Below are 20,904 nucleotides of genomic sequence, written 5' to 3' on the forward strand. Positions count from 1 at the left end.
CATGAAACTAACATTTTTTACTTGCTTATGACTACAATAGTCTGTGCCGCTAAAAAAATAAATAAATAAAAAACAACTTAAGCTGTAATCACAAAGCAGAAGAGCAATGCTCTTGATAAAGCACATTAAAGAGTAACTGAAAAGTCTGCATTGTAAATAAAAAGCATTTATTTAGAATAGATCTGATGTGGTTCATCATTAAGAAAACCTTTTTGTATAATCTTCAATATGATGATAGATGTCAGACAACAAAAATTAGAACAGTATATGTACGATAAGTCAAAGAATTCCTTTATAAATCTTTAAAAATACAACTATGAGTATTTACAACAGTTTAAATTAATATTTACTACTTTTTCATGTTATCTTGATTTTTCAAACAGTATATTTAAAATTGTTTGAATTTTTGTTTATCTACAGCAGACATTTTGTAAACTTTCACATTTTCATAAATTTTTCTCCAGGAAATTGTAATTATTGTAACAATTGTCTTTTCATTAATTTTTACAACTGTAACATCTAAGCATAAGATTGATTTATTTAGTCTTAAATTTTCATGTCATTTATTCTGTTGCAGTTGAAATGTACCTGGAATTTGCATGCTGTGCTGCAGTTCCTGGAGGAGGACGCAATAAAGAATATGCATTACACTTACTGCATCTCTCCAATGGAAATATTCATGTTAGTAGAAAATTGTTATAACATTTTTTTTCTAATATTAAATTATTTTAAAAGCTTATAAATTATTATATTAAATGCTAAAATATTATAATAAATAATGAACTAGTTAAACAAGTTAGAAACTTTAATTACTTGGGATGTGATGTTGCCTATGAAGATAATCTGGGTATCTAGATATTGTGAAATTAAATTAAATTGAATTTCACAACAACAATTCAATTGAAAAATTCATAGAATGCTGCAGAACAAGACAAAAAAGACACCAGACTGAAGATCTATAAAACAGTGGCTACTCCTTCTTTGTTGCAAGACTTGAAGAATAGAAAAGAAGATGAACAAGACAACAGACAACAGAAATGAAATTCCTCTGGTCGGTAAAAATTTGCTTTCAATTTGATTGATTAAAAAAGGAGGATGTTTGAGCAGAGTTGCAGAAGATCTTTCCCCTCAATGAGAGTATTAAGGAATATAGATTTAAGTAGAATAAACATCTTAATGGGATGTCAGAAGAATAAGAAGATTTAAGATTATTTTACGTATAAATTTGAACACACTAAATGAGGAAGTAGACATTTTTTGATGACAAGATTGTCATTTAAATGAGACAAATTTTACAATAGTGACACATCATTCTATTCCTTAAATTTAATAAATAGGATAATTTTGTAAAGTATGATTTTTGGTAGATTATCTCCTTTCCTATAAATTTTTCCCCAGTTGCTTTTGATTGGATTTGAATATCTACACTACCAGTATTCTTTTTCTTATTGTGTTTCAAGTAATGTCATATCTCAGAAATACTTGGTCTGAAATAAAAAATGGGCAGAATAAACCAACAAACTTTATTTGGGTATGCAAACTGTTTTTAGGCAGCCTATGTTATCTATATTTAAAAATAAGTGTGCAGATAAATAATTTGAACATAATTTTTTAACTTAAATTTAAAATTTAGTCATTCTATTAGTTGTAATAATATATAGAAAATGTTTTCTAAGATTGATTATTTGTTGCGCAATTGAATTGTTACTAATTGAATGCAATAACCAATAAAATTTTAGTTAATTAATATTTTATGCGAATCCCCTTACTTATAAAGATCATCCAGGCTATTTTATGAGGATATATTAAATGTATAACGATAGTTTTTCTTTAACTTGTTTATTTATAGGAAGCAATGTTGAAATTAATGCAACCAACGCTTAGTTTACCTGCAGGTCATCACTTATTATCTTTTGAATATACAGACAGTGATAGGTGGACTGCTGATGAAATGGAGGCCTTCCATCAAGGGCTGCTTAAGTATGATAAGGACTTCTCCTGCATTGCGCAAGAGGTTTGTTATATGTTTTCTTTTTATTTAACTTTTAAGTTAAATAAAAATTGTTGTTTTTAAATGAAGCATAACTTTTAATTCTGGAGTAATTGTATAAACTAGGTTATACACTTCAGCTGTAAATCTTAATTAAAAACTATATTGTTGTCAGGGTGAGGTATGCAAGTTAATTATTAATAATATCAGTTTGCTTTACTGTTCAATTAATGTTACATAAAGTGAAGTGAAGTAAAGTTTTTTATTTATCTGTGCTATTTATCTTTGAATTTTGTTCATAATAAATGTTCCCATAATATTTTCATCTGTCTCAGTAATCATACAATGTGTTTTTTTTTTTTTTTTTTTTTTTTTTGTAATTTGTTCTTAATACTATGTAAATCTTTTATCTAATCCATGTAATGCTTTTTGTTAGCATTCAATATTTCTTTTGAAATATTATGGTAATTACCAACGGAATATTTGAATGAAACTGATTCTAATTTCAGATTAAGTTTTATATGATTAGTCATACATAATTGATTACAATAATGAATGATCATCAATCATTCTTTTTTGTTTACATTTAGGATGGAGGCAACAGTAGCAATGGATGCTTACAAGGTTCTTTTATCAGAAAGAACAGAGCATGTGATGTGTGAAGCCAATGTTCTAACTGCCAACAGTCTCCCAACAGCTGTGATATCAGAAGTGCATACTTACAATGTGCTCTCTGTACTTGTAAAAGATGAAAATTACAAAAAAAGCATAATTTTTCTTATCTTTTCATTTTCTTTAACACTCCCTTCTCTAATTTATAATTTGTTCTTTCTTCCTTACTTTTTTAATATTAATTCACTATCTTTCTTACATCTTCTCTGCCACTCCTCCTCTCTCTTCTACATGTTTATATTCCAACTTTTTTCCACCTGCCTGAACATTCCAGTAGGCCCCATATTAATTTATTTGTATTAAATATAAGTTAAATAAAGCGATAAAACTAGCACTCTCTTCAACAAATAATAGATAATACTAAAACTACTATAAAAATAAAAGTAATAAATTCTTGTGATTCACTGTTGGTTCATGAAAATAATAATTTGACATTTAAATAATAATTTATAATAATTTAAAGTTCAAAGAAGTTTAACAAAATTTGACTGTTTCAATTTTGTGCCATAAGCTAGCTAAACTAAACTAACTGAATAAAATTCTTGTATACTAAATTTTGCATTTAACTAAATTGTATAATTTTCACTTGTTCACTCATACCAGGAATTAATTTAAAGAAACTTGGTAACTAACTTAGAAGATGGATGCAGACAATTCAGTAGAACATTTTATTACTCTATAAAATGAGAAAAAGAATAAATATTTTTATTTTTAGAGAGAGTAATTGGTTAACTCTTAATTGGTCAAAAGTAATATGCTTTAATAATATTATATCTTGCACATATTACAGAGTGTGTCACAAAGTTCTTCCAGGACTTCATAACCTATTCTACTTGTGAAAATAATGGAAAAGGTTTATATAAACAAGTTATGGCTAATAGAAGAATAAAATTTTTAGAACATTAATTGAGTTGCAAAATTAGTGATTTCTTATGGTTTTTGACCTGAGAAATGGAATAAAATAGATCCCAGTGTCATATCTGCAGTAATTTTTGAGAAATCTGGGATGAAAATCTATAAATTGCGTAAAAAACCCTGGTTTTTTATGTTAGATGTACCATAACTTTGTTAAATCGGTAATAAACACATAAAACATTTAAACAAAACTTGTAGAGAATATAATTTTGAAAAAATGGTGTAAGATAAAATAAATGAAACAAATAAAAGTTAGAAAAATTTTATTTTTATTTAGAAACAGTATGTCCTGTGTACTGTTCTAGTATACTAGAAACAGTATACTAGACCAAAGTGTATTATACTCATATGTACCAGTTTATAACAAATGTTCAAAAATAAGCCTGCCATTTTTAACACATTTCTTGGCTCACTTCTGTACTGCTTCTGTTGCTATTTTTAGTTCTTCAGGAGTCTCCTTAAGTTGTTTAGCTGTATCCGTATTACAGACAATTAATCCCTCACAAGAATGTATTTTTGTTTTGTATATAATATTTTCATCCATCCTCAGACACAAAAATCTAAAGATGTTAGATCAGACAATCTTGGTGGCCAGAAATGTGGACCTCCACAACCAATCCATTTCTCAGGGAAATGATAATTTAAATGAGTGGAAATGGCACAAGAGATGTGGGGAGGTGCGCCATCGTGTTGGAAGTATAATTTGCGTCTCAGCACTAGAGGAACATTTTCCTCTTGAAGAAAGTGCAAGTAGACCTCAATATTTAAGCAGCCAGATAATATGAATAATGCAAACAGCTGATTGTAAAGAAGGCTGCACCATACAATGTTGTTAAATCAGTGTTGAAAATTGCCTTCCCCTATTTCATGAGGATTTACTTCTGCCTGTGTATGCACATTGGGTAAGTTTTTGACACCATCTTGAATGAAATTTGCCAATTTTAAAACAACTATTAAACAAAACATATTTATAGAGTTGTCAATTTGTATTCCGCCATTTTCAGAACTCCAAGTGAAGCAGACTGTCTCCTGAGTGAAGACATATATGTTAGAATAAAATTTGTTTTGTTTAAGTCTCCCACAAACCTTCGAGTGCAAAACTCCAGTCCACTTAGTTGTGTACTGGCACATGTACTGCGCTGAACTGCATCGATAATAATTTCATCAATAACAGCATCGTGTTGAAGAGATCATTTGTAGCTGTTACAAATACTAGGTAGTGACCCTGTTTCCCAAAGAATTCAAAAAGTCATGCTAATTGTATTGGGATCTGGAATCCTGCAATTCGGAAGAATTATTTGAAATTCTACTGCAGCAGCTGTAGCATTACCAATACACACACAAAATGAATACCATGTCAGTGTATTCCTCTGTTGTAAATTAGTACAGCATTACTTCAATTGCAAACTGACCATGTTCAAACAAAAATTCACAGAAAACCTTCGCTAACGACAGCACAGTTCACAGTACCCGATATACTTAATGTAACTTACGGAATGATTTAAACACTAATACAGTATTGTTCTTGTTGATAGGCTGTTGTTATTTTATTGCCAACTTTGAAATAATAATTTTTCAAATAATTAATTTTATTTCTGTCATTAATAAAAAAATTATTTAGGTAATTTTTTATTTATTTTTATTTCACATTATGTGTAATTTTATTTTTTTTTTATCTTTTAACAGTAATTTTTTTACAAATGTTTTATCACCAGGAAAGAATTTGATTTGGAAAGAATTTGGAAGTAATTTTCTGACAAATATAGAATGTCCTGTTTCTAAATAAAATTAGAATTTTTCTAACTTTTATTTGTTTTATTCATTTAATCTTATACCATTTTTTTTTAAATTATATTCTCTACAAGTTTTGTTTAAAAGTTTTATGTGTTTATTCCCATTTAACAAAGTCATTGTACGTCAAACATTAAAAACAGGGTTTTTACCCTAATTTGTTGGTTTTTACCCTAATTTATTGGTTTTTACCCTAATTTATTGGTTTTCACCCGGATTTCTCAGAAACTACTGCAGATACGGTTCTGGGACCTATTTTATTAGATTTTTCAGGTCAAAAACCATACAGCATCACTAATTTTGCACCTTAATTAACGTTCTAAAAATTTCAGTACAACTTCATTTCACCAGGGTAGCTGAAATCCAAGTGAAATCTTTACTTGCTGTATGTCACAAATGAAGCATTTTAGGACATATGTTAATATGAATTTTTTCCCATTATTTTCATGAAAAGAATAGGTTATGAAAGTCCCAGGAGAATTTCGTGATATAGCCTTATGTTAAGCCTAAATTTATGTTAACAAATAAATAAAAATCTATTTAATATCATTCAATAAGAGCATAATTAAATTAAACTTTATGAAGATCATGTCAGGTTTTCTACAGAAAAAAAAGAATTGTCACAGCATTTTCCTGGAAGAATAGAAACTGTGAGAAATACACATTATAATCAACTATAATATTTATTATACATTGAATATAAATATATATATATATAATGAATAATATATAAAATAAGAGCACAACATGAGTATTGTCTGAGAATTTGGGGAAGTTGTGGTGTAGTAGTAGACTTCAGAGAGCTCAGAATAGATTCTTTAAAAAGGATAGTACTGTCTAGTCAGCATGAGAGGTAATTGGAATAGCCTAGAAGATCTGTAGAAGGCTGATATACCATATCCTTTTTCATTTGAAAAAAATATATTTTATTGTTTACTACAGAAATTAAATATATTTAAAAAAAAAAATTTTTTTGATTCATTTTTTTATTAAATATTTTTTACAGCTTGCATTTAATAATAATAATTTGACATATATTTTAAAAGAAATTAAAAAGAGTCCCTGCTTTCTTGTTACATGAAAATAGACCTCCTGAAGACCTTCCAAGATTGTACAGCAGTTCCAATAGTATATTCTGAAAGCACTTTTGTATACTTATTTAGAAAATGAGTTTTTAAATTTTTTTTAGATTTTTAGTCTCATTTCATTATGCAGATTAATAAGTTTTACTATCACTTTTATTCTGTTGAAACTAGATATCATCCTAGACTCATGAAATCTTCTGTGGCCCTCTTCCATCTCACTATCAGTCTTGTTAGGTTGTGCTAGATTAACATCTTACTTGTCTAACCTTGTGTCAAATAATAAATGAATTGATATTTCATTAAGATCAATACACAATTAACATTATGCAGATCATGTCAGTTGTAGATAGGTATATGACTGCAGATTAAAAAAAGGAGCTGTCCACCATTTTCCTGAAAGAATCAAGTGAAAATTTAATAAATCTACAGTATATTCAACAATAATAATGATTAATCATTGGACTTTACAAACTTTTGAAACAAATCTTTACAAAATCTTTACAAATCTTTACAAACTTTTGAAGTAGAGTGTCAGACTTTTCAAGAATCAATGGAGATAAAGAACTTAATTATGTTGTTAACTTTTCACTAAGATAAAAAATAACTATGCTGCTCATATTGGTCTGCTTGTATGACTATTTTATTTTACTTACAAATATTTTATACCTGTTCTATAATCAAAAACTTGTACCATAGATTAAGATGGCAACAACTGTTTGATTGAAACAAACCTCTATTTTAGTACTTTAGTTACCTTAGATACCTTAGTTTAGTAACAACTGCATAACTGTGTATTGTACATACAGTTAAATTGTTTTTATACAAATAAAATAGTTACAGTAAAATGTGTTTTATTTTTAAAAAATATATATATTTATTATTTTTTCAAACATTATTTACCACTGAATCAAATAAATTATTTTAAAATAAGTATTTAAATCCACCAGATACAGTTCAAATGAAATAAAGAACAGTGACCTATCTCAAATAGGTTCTTACCTTTTATTGAATGTATTTGGTGGAATTAAATATTTATTTTTTATAAATAAATATATATATATATATCAGTGGCAGTGGCTGTGTTGGTTGAGCCACTGTGCTGTACACTGTTGCACTCCTTAAAAAATTGAAATTAAAAAAAAAACTGAAAATGGTTTTTAGTTATCTATCTGAAGAGTATTTTCAAACCCAAATCTACTGAATATCTTGTTTAGTATAGTCAGAAATGGGGAAAATTTACAATCATTGTTCAAAATCTTTTTACATTTCTTCACCCTTTCAAGGTCAAATTTCAGAAAATCTAGGTATTGGTTTTTAGACATTCACATGAGGATTACACACACTAAAATCAAGTTATCTACATTTGTTACCAAGAAATTAAAAAAAAAAAATAATAAAAAAAAATAAATCTCACTGTTACTCCATTTTAATCCTTTAAACTTAGATTTTCAAAAGATCCTTTCTTAGTTTGCACATACACTGTAAGAAGAATGTGTACATAAATGTGTACAATAATTCTCAGTTACATAAATGTTTTTATTTTTTTTTAGGTTGGTTCTAAGACAGTGAAACAATGTGTTCAGTTTTACTATTTATGGAAGAAAATCTGTGTGGAAGATTATAAAAGATTACGTTTAAGCAGGCGTAGAAATAAAGAAGCTGATTATGATTATGATTACATCAAAACCGACATTCCTGTCAGTAAATATATTTATTACTACTATATTTTTTTTATCTTAGCATGATGTGAGTTTTGTTTGTACTTTTTTTTTAAAGACTGAGGACTAATTGTATAACATATTCTAGCTGCTAAACTACAGAACTGCAATCTAACTTACTACAATATTTATGTAATAAAACTACCTCATATTGATAGTTCCATTAAAATAAATGACTGCTGTTCTGTTAACTAGGACTTTATATTGCATAGTCGAATATGACACCATTCTATTCGCACTTTAAAATTAGTAGAAATATAGCTTGAGTAATTTGAAACGATCAGATAGATATTTAATCAATCTTTAAATATTATAATCAAACATTTGAAAATTATTTTATAGTTCTGGTCTGAGTATTTTGGATGTAATAGGTAATAGGTTTAAATAGCTAAATGTAATAGGTTTTTGTGAAATGTATTATTTCTAATTGTAGGTCTATTAAATGTTATTTAAAATAAATGTTTATATATATGATCAAATCAATTAATACTATTAAATTCAAAGTATTATTAATATTGATAATAAAATGTTTAACAGAATCACATTAATAAATTTACCTACATTACTTCTGCTTTTATTTTTTCAGCAGGCCAATGATGTGGAGTTGGTATCTACAAGCTCAGAAAGCCGACTGTTTGTATGTGAATACCCGGACTGTTCTGCTGTAAGCCCTCTTGTCAATTTCTGATAGTACAGTTATGTAAATGTTCACTAAAGTTTATACATTAACAAAGAGTATTTTCAGTTTTGTTTCCTTAAAAGATACAAAAAGCTGTCATTATAATTTTTTAGCAAACCTTTACTTACTGAATAAAATTTGGTTTTATTATTTGAAAAAGGAATCATTTATGAAAAATGTGATGTAAAACATGTAGATCTAAACTTTATTACTCTTTAAATGAATTTTTAAATTAATTTCAGTAATATATACAACTAATTGAACTGCATTAACTCTTATGTTATGTTTGTTAGTGAGAGAGAGAGAGAAAGAGAGAGAGAGAGAGTGAGTGAGTGTGTGTGTGTGTGTGTGTGTTTGTTCACACACATAAGTAAGCATCTTATAATGCAAATATGATTATTTTAACTTTTTCAGTAAAATCAGCCACTCCCGTACTTTCTTTGTGCATAATCATGTTAAATGCTTTCATTATATTATCATTTTGTGCATGATGACCAGAATATGTTGAATAGCGCATGAAAATTTTAATAAAAGTTTGGTATACCAAGCTAAAATCATACATAAAATTTACTTTGCATGTAGTGACAATTCTGGGGAGATTACACAAATAAAAATACTATAATAGTTTCAAAAGTGATTGAATTTTGATGAATAGTGATCAATATGATCAAAAGTAGAATTAGTAATGATTTTTTTTTTTTTAATATCATGAAGTTGTACACAAAGTATACAATCGAGAAGGTTGAACAGTTAAAAATTCATTGATACCAAAATATAAGGGTTTTTTAACATATAAAACAATTTTCCTCTCAAATTGTGAAAGCACAGTTTCTTATAATAAAATGAAAATCTCTCATAACAAATTTCTCAAACTTGAAAATGAGTAAATTTTATTTTAATTGTTATTTTATAAGGTGATATATTAATATATTATTAGGAAGTTCTCTATCATCTTTGTGATGCTGTTCAATAATCAACAACTTTCTAATGAAACATACCCCGATTCAGATTACTGTAATCAACTTCTATATGTTGTTTCCTGAATTTAAAATGCCACTTAAAGGATTGTAATTTGTAAGATAAGAGGGTGATATGAAAAACACAGTGACAGCTGAATGTCATTCTAAAATCACTGGCATTCTTTCTTATTCTTAACGAAGGTTTCAAACATTAGATGTGTACGAATTTGACTAAATGTGTTTAATTACATAGGTAGTGTTAAGACAGGAACTAAAACCGAATACATAAGAAATGTTTCTTTTAACAGTCACTTAATTTTTTTTTTAAATTTACACATATCCAACTTTTATTTAATTTTATGTTTAAATAAATAAAAGTAGCCAATTTAATTGGCATTTTTTAAACTTATATTTAATTAAAGATAAATGAATACTCACCAACTAAAGTTAATTAAATTAAGATTATTTTAATTAAATTCATACAGTTAAAAGCTATGCAAAAGATTGAGGAAACAATCCTCTCTTGTAGGTGTACATTCTCACTCTGAAATAGTTTTATAACATTTTGTGAATTTTGAAAGCTAATAAATAAATAAGTTAAACAAAACATCTGTTTCATCATTGTACATCCATTTGGAGAACAAAAAATTCGCTCAACTTTTCTATCAATTATACTCTGATAAAAAAATTAATCCTTAAATGATTTTACCGTATCACTGTAAGGTTATTTATGCAAGTAAAATTATAATTGTATTAATTATGTGCAGAGTTTCAACTCAAGAGCGGCTCTGAATGGTCACATCCGGATCCATGGTGGTGGAGCATGTGGAAGATGCCCAACCCCAGACAAGCGACAGTCAAGTGGATCGACTCATTCGGAACCTGTTGAAGAATTTCCTTGCAAGATATGTGGGAAGTAAGTCAGCTCTCCTCTCTTCCTACTCAGGCGCGATAAACAGGGCACTCAGGTAATTTAGTGATGATTTCGATGGAAATATCGAGTGATCCTGTGTGCTCCCTTCTGCTATCGGTGAGTTAGCAAGTTGTGACATGCTCTCACCCTCCGATACAGTTTACAGTTTAGAAGACAACTAGTTAAACATGTATTTTTATATAATACATCTATAATGTTATTTATGCATCTCTCTTTTACGTGTACTACTTTCATTTTATTATCTTCTTTCATTTTATCATTATTATTGCCATCTTTTCTTTATCACAAATATTTTCTGTGAACATCAGTTATAATTTTTTCAAAACCTTATGATAAGTTTTCAAAAGATTACATTAAATGTAAAATTAAAAAATAATATTAAAGAATTATTTAATATTAATAAAAAAATCATTTATTTCTCCTGATACAGGCATTACTAGGCACTTTTAACACAGTTTTTATGAATCTGCAATTTTCTTATTTCTATTAATAAATCATAAACCTACATACAGTAATCTAAAATCCTTTGTAAAAACTGAAATTTTGGATTGTTAATTTAATAAAGATGCTGTTTCTAATAAACAGTTCCCTTTAATTATGAAGTAATAGTTTCAGTTTCCATTTGACTATGTTACTCTTTGTTGACAATAATGAGCTTAGATCATTGTTAATTATTAGTCATTGTCCATTATTTAATTCTCTCTTTATAAAAAAATAAGATATGTAGAAGTTTTATACTACACCCACACTTAACACAATCAAACTGTTTTAAAATATTTTATCATTTCTGTGATATTCTGCTGTCATAAAAATTTGTAATTTATGTTCTTACACTATTGTTAAATATTGAATTGAGCAAGTTTTTAGCAACATTTTTTATTTATTACTATAATTTTTGTGATTTTTCATGGCGCAAATTCAAGTCATCTAAAGTATATGAATTTTTATCTAGATTTGAGCCCCTGTTTTGTCAAAATGTTATCGGAATTAAGTAAATGTACTTGCTCAGATTTAATAGACATGAGATAGACAAAGCAACTACCAAACTATAGTTTGATACAAGGCAGTCAGTATCTTGAGATCCTTTTTGTTTTGTTTTATTTGTACACTGACATTCATTTCTTAGTTTCAAAAATATTTTTTTCAATGTACAAATAGTTTTTTTTGTTGCCAAATATTTTTTTAGGAATGACACTTTTAATAATTCACTTAAGTCAATTTTTCAGTCATAACCAAATGCCCTTAAAAATTCCTTAGCATACTTTGGCAGTAGTTATGATAAGAACTTAAAAAGTTAATTATGTTTTATTTAAACTTCCTTTCCATTATTTTATGGCTAGCCTCGCCCTACAATCTTTATAAATCTTGAGTGACATCTAAATATTAAACACTGGTAGTAGTTTCATTCTTCAGTTTAGACTGAAAGAATGAAAACATTTAATTCACCAACATCTATCTCAAATTTCTTAATTATGCTTTTAATAGTTTCAAAGCTGTAAAACTTATTTGAGTGACAAGTAGTAGTTACTCCATCCACCCATCCTTAGTACCTGTTTTGATTTGTTTATTATTTTATAACATTTTTATTTTACCTTAATTGTCGTCATTCTGAAAACTGAAAAAATTACTGTTTGTTTCATGAATGTATTTTTTTAACACTTTCATTGCTAGTAACCCAACTAAATCATTTTGTGCAAGTGCCAACTACGACTTAAGTAGCAGGTAACTTCAACATGATTTTAAATATTTGTTTTTGCACTCATTTTGGTTTGCAATAATATTATATACATAATATTTATCTCAGTATCATTTCAGATATGCTGTTAAGGACATTGTCTTAAAATGGTTAGGAGAATCATTAATATGCATTCAAAAATCATATTTAATTTGCACTATCTTTGATCATTAGGTACTTTATTTCCTTAACAAAATAGTATGCTTTCAAATTTTGTTCTTTCCAACTGTGTGAACTCATAACTTAGAACAACACATTCAAAAAGTATAAAAACCTACACACCCACTAAATTTGGTAAATACAGCATGTTAAATCATCAAGCACAAAATAGATGAAATATATTTTTTAGTCACTTGCTTAACAGATTTATTAAATACTTTAAGATAAATACCATTAACAACACAACCACCTTAAATAGTTTTGAAGAAGAGACCGAATCTTGTAAAAAGTGTCCTCACTTATTTCTAGTTATTTAGAAAGTAAGTCATGATTTTTATTATCTTAAAAATTTGTAAATACTATTTTTTGTTAAAATTAATTTTTTTTTATAAATCTTTCCATTGCTTGTTGACTTATTTCTTCTTTTATCTAGATAATAGAATCCAATTAGATATTGTTCGCACTTTAAGCCTGAGACGTTTCTTATCTCAGTCCTGTTCTTGTACAGTTTTTGGACAATAAGTTCATTACAAAAATAATAAAATACTTAAAATTCATTCTATTTTATGTAAACACCCATTTAAACTTTTCAGTATCCACATTCAATGTTTTAAATTAAATTTAACAAAGTTAATAAATTATAACCTTATTATACAAAAACTGTCATACTTGACATTGTTTATTTGTTCAGTTAAATCCAACAGTCCTTGAATTTCAAGAACTGTTAATGCTAGCCTCAAATATGTGAAATCAAAGTAGTTGCAAGTGTGCAATAGCAGTTAGAATCATTTTATACTGTTCCATCTTTGATCAAATTAATTTGTAAAATACAGTCAGTAATTTGGTATAGGTATTTTTTGATTTTACATTTATATATTAGAACAAATAATTACATTGAATTATGTTATTTGATCCCAGATTATAGTTTCTGTCTATTACTTATAGCATGTTATGTGTCTCCATTTTAACAATTTCTTTTAAAAACATAATAATACTAAAATCTAACATAATGAATGAACCAATATCATTGTCATTTTTGCTTGTTTTTCTCATGATCTATTTTATTCATAAGATTATTGGTTAATTTTTATTATGATTAAATAAAATGGAAGGAATAATTTTTTGTAATTATTAATGTTTAAAAAAATATCTAACATTACAGCAGTACTTAATAACTTTCCCATTTTATGTAATTAAATTTTTTGTTTTTCCTTTTCTTTTTTATGATTAACTTGCTTGGCATGGGCCTACTGTCAAGCATGGATTTTTTATTATTATTTAACATTATTTGATCCAATTAAACAGAATATTTTTGTTTGGGATATTATGTTAAAAGTAAATTAATTTGTTTCTGTAATTTAACTGTCAAATGTAAATTTCCCCTAAGTGTTTAGAAAATTTCATTTTGTTCCTAAGCATGCATTTTTGTATCTCCTGCTGTTGAAAATGAATAAATATATTTATATATACTTATTATTTTTACTTTTAATAATTTATTTAGAATATGTATTTTTCTTTATTGTAAGGTTATGTAGAAATATATAACTTTTTAATAGAAACATTGAATATTCCAAATTTAAAGTAAACAAATTCCTACAATGAGTAAATTTTGTTGATAATTATATGTGTATAAGTTGTCAATGCAAGTCATACACTAACACACACTAGTAAATTTCATTATTATTTCTTCTAAAAATTATGATGAAATAGCTACATGTATACACTTACATTCATTATTTTAAGTACATTAATCCATAAATTCTTTACTGAAATATATTAGCTATTCTGTTAGTTATTTTATATTTATACAATGTTTAGGTTCGGTTACATAAAAGAGCACATAGGACACTTGGCTCCATTTGAATTTTGGCAATTCAGGGAAAACAGATATTGTCAAAATCTTTGGTTTTAATTTGCAATTTACTTTTATTTTTAAAGTAAAAGAATTATTTTGATTGTAAAAATATATTGTTATATAATACAAATATCTGACTAATAGACGTTTTCCGGAATTTGTTATAAATTTCATCACCACTAGATTACAAGAAAAGAAAATTTTTCCAAATTATTTTAAATAAAAAATGTTAATAACTTTTGTTATTTATCTGTTTAATTTTTTTTAAAGTCAGGTATAGAATACATTGCGCTTTGAGTGATTCTTTTTTTGTTCATATTAATATGTATCATAATTTTTTTTATAAATATGTTCATTAAATAGTTTTGTTTCCATAAAACCAAAATGATGATAAAAATAAAATACTTCTTATTTATTGATAAGTTAATTTCTATAAAATAATTTTTAAAAAAATTTCTTTTTTTTTTAAATAATGAGCATATTTATAATTATTTTTGTGTAGTTTGTACATATTAAAGTTCTGTGTCTTTCTTATATATTTACAAATGCAGTTGCTATTATCATAATTTTAATTGTGCATAATCAATTTTCTTCATCAGGTTATTGGATATATACTCATTATTAAGTAAGAAGACTAATGAAAAGCAGATGTTAGAAGTTAATCATCAACTGATGGCCATTCTGTGTGATTATTTTTGTATTATTTCACTTCTTGTAGTTTTATTACAAAAACCCATCCCAGAAGAAATTCCTGGTTAATATACTGTTATCTTTGTGACAACGTAATATAATTAGCTAGCTCACAAAGTTTACTGATTTGTTTTATCTCATTTACTCTTTTAATTCAGCATTAATATTCTGATTTTGTTGGCTCTCTCTTAATTGACCTAGACTGGATAAGCAACTGAGTGATAATTCTAGAACTGAGGTCAGTTGGGTGAGTAGTTGTATCATTATTAGTCATCTGTAACAACATCTATTATGTGATAATAGAGGACCCAGCTTCAAACTAACTAAATGCAGTTGGATTTTTTGTTGAATTTTAATGCCTATGTTACTTATTCTTTGACCTTTGTGATTGAATCAGTGGGAGTAATGTTGTAACAATAACTATTAAATTGTAATTAGGCGTGTAGCAACCACTGTGCCAATATAGTTTCTTGATGAAAACTACAGAAAATAGAATTTTACCAAAAGGAATTTAAAAGTAATGATAAGCTAATCAATCCATTAAAAGAAAATATTATGTTTTAATGATTGATTAAAATATAAATTTTTCATGACTGCAATCTAATTAGTAAATTTATGAAATAAACATATAAAATACATTAATCTAATATGCAATACTCACATACCTTCACTTTCATCATACATCATTATTCCTAGAGAAATAATAATTATATACAAAGTAAATAATCATGTATGATAAGCAGTGAAATAGTGCTCCTTAAAATGAAAGGATAAACAAAGTCAATATATAATTAAAGTGTTTAATACAATTTCTTAATTAAACTATCTAATTAATAAAACCTTTTTATATTAAACAATAGATTACCTGGAAAGTTTGTATGTAAATGTGTTTTTTCTTATGTTGAATATAAAAAACCTGTTTCTTCCCAAAGAAGGTAATGTTAAAAGCTTAACATAATTAATAGAATTCCCTAAAATTAAAAAATGTAATTTGATCGTTTTTGAGATTAAAACTTAGTTATTGCTTGAATTATAGGCAGTGATTTGTCACAAACAGTATTTCTGTGGATAGACAAAGTGATAAATCAACCATTTTGAAAATATCACTATTTTAATAAAAATGAATAATAAAACAAAAATAAATAATAAAACTCGGTGACAAAAAACATCCAATACACTACAATGCATATAATACATCTGAACTTATCAATTTGTATTTTCTTGTAGAATTGACATTAAGAGTCTTGATTTCTTGTTTTAAGTGAATTTATTTAAAATCATTTTTTTTAAATTATTATTATCTTAAAATAAAATCCTGACAATTAATATTAGTTGGTCATTAGCAAGCTAACCTATTCCTCCAACTGAAAGGATATATACAAAGGAGACCTGAGTGGTTTTCTCCATTCAGTAAACAGTATCTAAAATGGTTCTCCACTCAGCTGTAAACAAATTAGCTAGTTATATGTTTAAAAACAATAATCATCTATTTTATTATTAATGTGATATAATTTTTTAGAAGCTGGTATATCTTCTATTTAAATATATTTAAATTATCAGCTTAAAAATTTACATTTGTTATAGAGTATTCACAACAAAGAATGATGAATGGACACAGATTTTTTTATGAAGTGCATTGTAATGGTACTATATTACTCAAATACATTTCTTATCATTCATTTCAGTTTAATCAGACTGTTTCTAAATGGTAATGGGTAATGGGGAAAAGTTCTACTGATTTCTTGTTAGAAAAGAGTTTTCAATTCCAACAGTATTAAGAAAATATAATTGATCGTAAGTTAGATTACTTAAAATCAACGCTGCTTTAAAGTAATTTTTTAGTTTGATTTAAACATCTAATATTTTTTATTTTCTTAAATGTAAGAAGATGAGATAATTTTATAGCTTGTGAATAATTCTAAAATGGGCTAGGATCTGAACCCAAAGCTTTTCAGATTTAGATGAAAGGCAGAGATAGTATCATTCTGCCATATAATACAATAAAATAAAATAAATAGTGGCACAATAAAATCTGTAGTTTTTGCTTTTTTTTTTTAATAAATCATGAATTATAAATACTAATTCACTAAATAGTTTATTATAGTTTAGTGTTTGATGCACTTGCAGAGCTGACTGTAAGTTAAATACAGGAATTAAATAATACATTTTCATAATTTAATTTAAACTAATAATAACACAATTACTTTACTTCTGTTTGGCACACATTCTGGTGTCAATCACTGAAGTAGTTAGGAATTCAATATTATGTTTGAAACATTTTTTCTTCTAAAAAATTACTTCTTCTCAATACTACACAACTTCACTTTTGCTGGACGTACAGAGTTTATTTACTTATCTCATCATTCATATGCAGTTATAACCATGTTAATATATTATGATTATAATTACTATGTGCTTCAAACAGTTTCAGGTTACTAATCCAGCATACAGATTAGAAGAAGTAGTTTAAATAAGATCGCTGAAAAAAAAGTTTATGGTAAAATTAAGCGATCATTGATTTGTAATTTTTTGTTTAATTATAATTTTACAGAGTCTTCAACAAGGTGAAAAGTCGGAGTGCCCATATGAAATCACATCGGCCACCAGATGCAGAGCCAAAGAAACCAAAACTTGATCCACACAAGTTGGAGATGGCGGAGCAGACAGTGGGCAGAGCTATGGGAGTATCTTCTTCTATGTCAGTTCAACGCCATTTATAGAAACTATACCTCTATTGTTATTATATTTATAATAATATACATTTCAGCATATTGCATGGCACCCAAACATGGATGAAACTTGCTGTTCTTATTATTATTATTATTATTATTAATAAATACCTTGTCGTAACAAATTACTTAATATTATTATTATTATTATTACTATTATGTATGTTTATTTATGTGTAATATAATTGTGTACGCTCAACCTTTACCATTCTTTATTGAGAATATATATATTTTTTTTTTTAATTTTGTTATTATAATTATTAATAGTCTATCTAATACAAATACAGAAAACAATAATGGCGATAATTACTATAATTAATAATAATTTTGTTAACATTAATAAATTATTCAACTTCGGCTGTGATAAGTAATAATTATATAATAATATTAATAATAACAATAATAATAATAATAATAATATGAATGAATGAATAAATCTTTTCTCAATTTTAATGTATGAAGTAAAAAAAACTTTTCTTTTTAAATCTTTCTCCATCTCTTTTCTTCTTTCTATAAGATATGCAGTCTGTAATTACAAACACCAGAAATGTGAGGAAGGGAATTTATCAATTTCAGAGCATTTCTAGTTTTTCCTCTATTTTTCTGTATTTTTTTAACATTTGGCTAATGTTCAAAAATATACTATTACTAAATAACATTTTTGGCAGCTTTGTAAATAATAAAACTTCTATTTATTATCATGGTTAAAATCAGAATGAATGCTTGATAATTCAGTTTATACTGATAGTTTATTTATAGTCAAGCATACTTTGTTTACTCTGAGTATTTTATGTATATTATATATTTTTTGTCTTAGTGAATCATATTTCCAATTTATATTATTTTTCTACTACTATTACTGTTGTTACTGTTACTGTTACTTCCAGCAATTCTACTTTATTATTATTTAGACTAATGCTTTATTTTTTCTTTTTCATGTATTTGGTAATCACATAAAAAGTTGATATAAATTTCAAACAACCAATTACCAAACGAATTAATAAATTTCAAATAAAAAACTAAAAATGTTTTGTAGTTGATGGCTCTGAAAACCATTAAAATCATTATACAATTTATAAGCGTTCTTGCTTCACATTTCTGTGATTGGGGAGTTTTATTACATACTTCATATTATATAGTACATTAATACAGTAGAAAGATATAGGTAAAAATTAATGTATTTAAAAAAATTAGAGCTTATGATTAATCAAAATATATTTTCTTGAAACCTTAATGTTAACTGTTATGCGATATCTCTTGTTATACAGTTGTAGGTTGTTTATCAATTTTTTAATATTATTGGGAGTTCCCAATAGCTGAACCACATGCCTCTTTTAGCAAATACCTATCAAAAATTAATTATTGTTCCTTCTATTTTGTGATCCAGTTTCAAAGAAATTATCTTCCTGATTAACAATCAAGTAAATATCAATGTTTAACTTACATTTGAAAAAAAAATCATTTAAATTTACAAAGAATCAATTATCAAATAATTCCCATGTAATTTTACTTTTCTAGAATATCACTTTCAAAATTGGTAAATACATAACATAAAATTATATTTAGTATGATTGTCAAATTATAATTAACACTGTTATAAGTTCATTAATTTCATTCTTTAATGGACAGAAAATTTTTATTTTCTCTTCTTACAAGATTTTACAGCATAATTGTAGCTATTTCTCAAATTTAATAATCATGTTTTATCCTTCCTGCTCATTTCTTTTCTCAGAATATTTTAATTTCATAGCTTGTTGCAGATACCACTTTTTGGGCTTCTTCTCCTTCTCTACACTGGCTGATACCCCTAAATCCCTCAATACCATCATTCTTCTTATTTGTAGAGCGTAACTGTTCCACAGTCTCTTACTTTGAGTAAAATCATTAATTTTATATTTTCTGTAGTACTCTGCATATGTTATTACTTGTCATTAAGTCAATTATTCTACCTCACAATTTGATGACATGGTTATATTTTTTTATAAGTATGTCCTTTCCAGACTCAGGAAGATTACTTCCAGATTGCTAAACTTGAGTATCATTAACTAAATTCCAATAACTGCAGTACACCAGTAATGTTGCATTCAAATCATAAAAAATATGCATTTTGAATGTACTCTTCTATTGCATTTGAATCATGCAGTATTATAAAATATCTACATGTTAAAAAAACTCTCTCCAGAAAGTGATTAGCATAATTACTCTCCAGCTCTTCTGTGATGTAACAAATCATAGCTCAAATTCAATATAATTACTTTTAACTAGATTTGAATTCTATTATGATCGGATGAAATTGGTAGTTGGTTAATTAATAAATTAATCTCAATTTCTTTGTTTTGTTCAGTCTAAGAATAAACTAACTGCTATATTGTAACTCAATTTACTACCAGCTGGGAGGCTTTACAAATTTAGAAAAAATTGTAATACATTGCTTGATAAACATTCTTAGCTTTTATTACCTACTGCAACAGCTGACAACTTATTTTAATTGCACCAAATCAAGTTATAGAAATATTTTTTTACATTAATTGTTGAAAACTAAATCTAATCTTTTATGAAGCTGTTTGCCCTTTGACATTTCAGTACTTGTTTGTTATCACACTGCCACTTTTTTTCCTTTTTTTTATTCAACTTCTTCCGATTTCATGAGAAAACAAATATCAATGTTTATTTAAGGTGGACAAAGTACATTTCTTAATGAAAAATAAAAATTACAAAACATTTTATTTTATGTATATACTTAAGATTATGTTGACTTCATGTACAGACAAATTGTATGTATCAACATAATCCATGCTCGCTTCACATGCCAACCTCGTCTAATTAACATTAAATAGTGAATAATTTGCATATTAACGTTAATTAGACAAGTTTAATGAGCAAAGCAAGCATAGGTTATGTTTGGTTGGGTTATATTGATATACATACAATTTATCAGTACACAGAGTCAACATATCTAAACAAACAACCTATACTTATGAAGCTTGCCAACA

General features: G+C 26.6%; 1 protein-coding gene across 3 annotated transcripts in view; it reads left to right on the plus strand.

Moving 5' to 3' along the window:
• LOC142325068 (uncharacterized) overlaps positions 1–20,904 on the plus strand; it is a 968,357-nt gene that overhangs the window by 939,313 nt on the left and 8,140 nt on the right. Inside the window, exons 16-21 of one of the 3 annotated variants that reach the window (XM_075366386.1) lie at positions 578–681; positions 1,850–2,014; positions 8,004–8,150; positions 8,758–8,835; positions 10,577–10,725; positions 17,734–17,880. In XM_075366386.1, coding sequence (XP_075222501.1) covers positions 578–681; positions 1,850–2,014; positions 8,004–8,150; positions 8,758–8,835; positions 10,577–10,725; positions 17,734–17,880 — 790 coding nt within the window. Of the gene's footprint in view, positions 1–577; positions 682–1,849; positions 2,015–8,003; positions 8,151–8,757; positions 8,836–10,576; positions 10,778–17,733; positions 17,881–20,904 lie in introns of those variants that run through there. The other 2 variants (XM_075366387.1, XM_075366389.1) reach the window with 2 other exon arrangements.

The sequence above is a fragment of the Lycorma delicatula genome, chromosome 5 (genome assembly GCF_047948215.1).
Source record: "Lycorma delicatula isolate Av1 chromosome 5, ASM4794821v1, whole genome shotgun sequence".
NCBI lineage: Eukaryota > Metazoa > Arthropoda > Insecta > Hemiptera > Fulgoridae > Lycorma > Lycorma delicatula.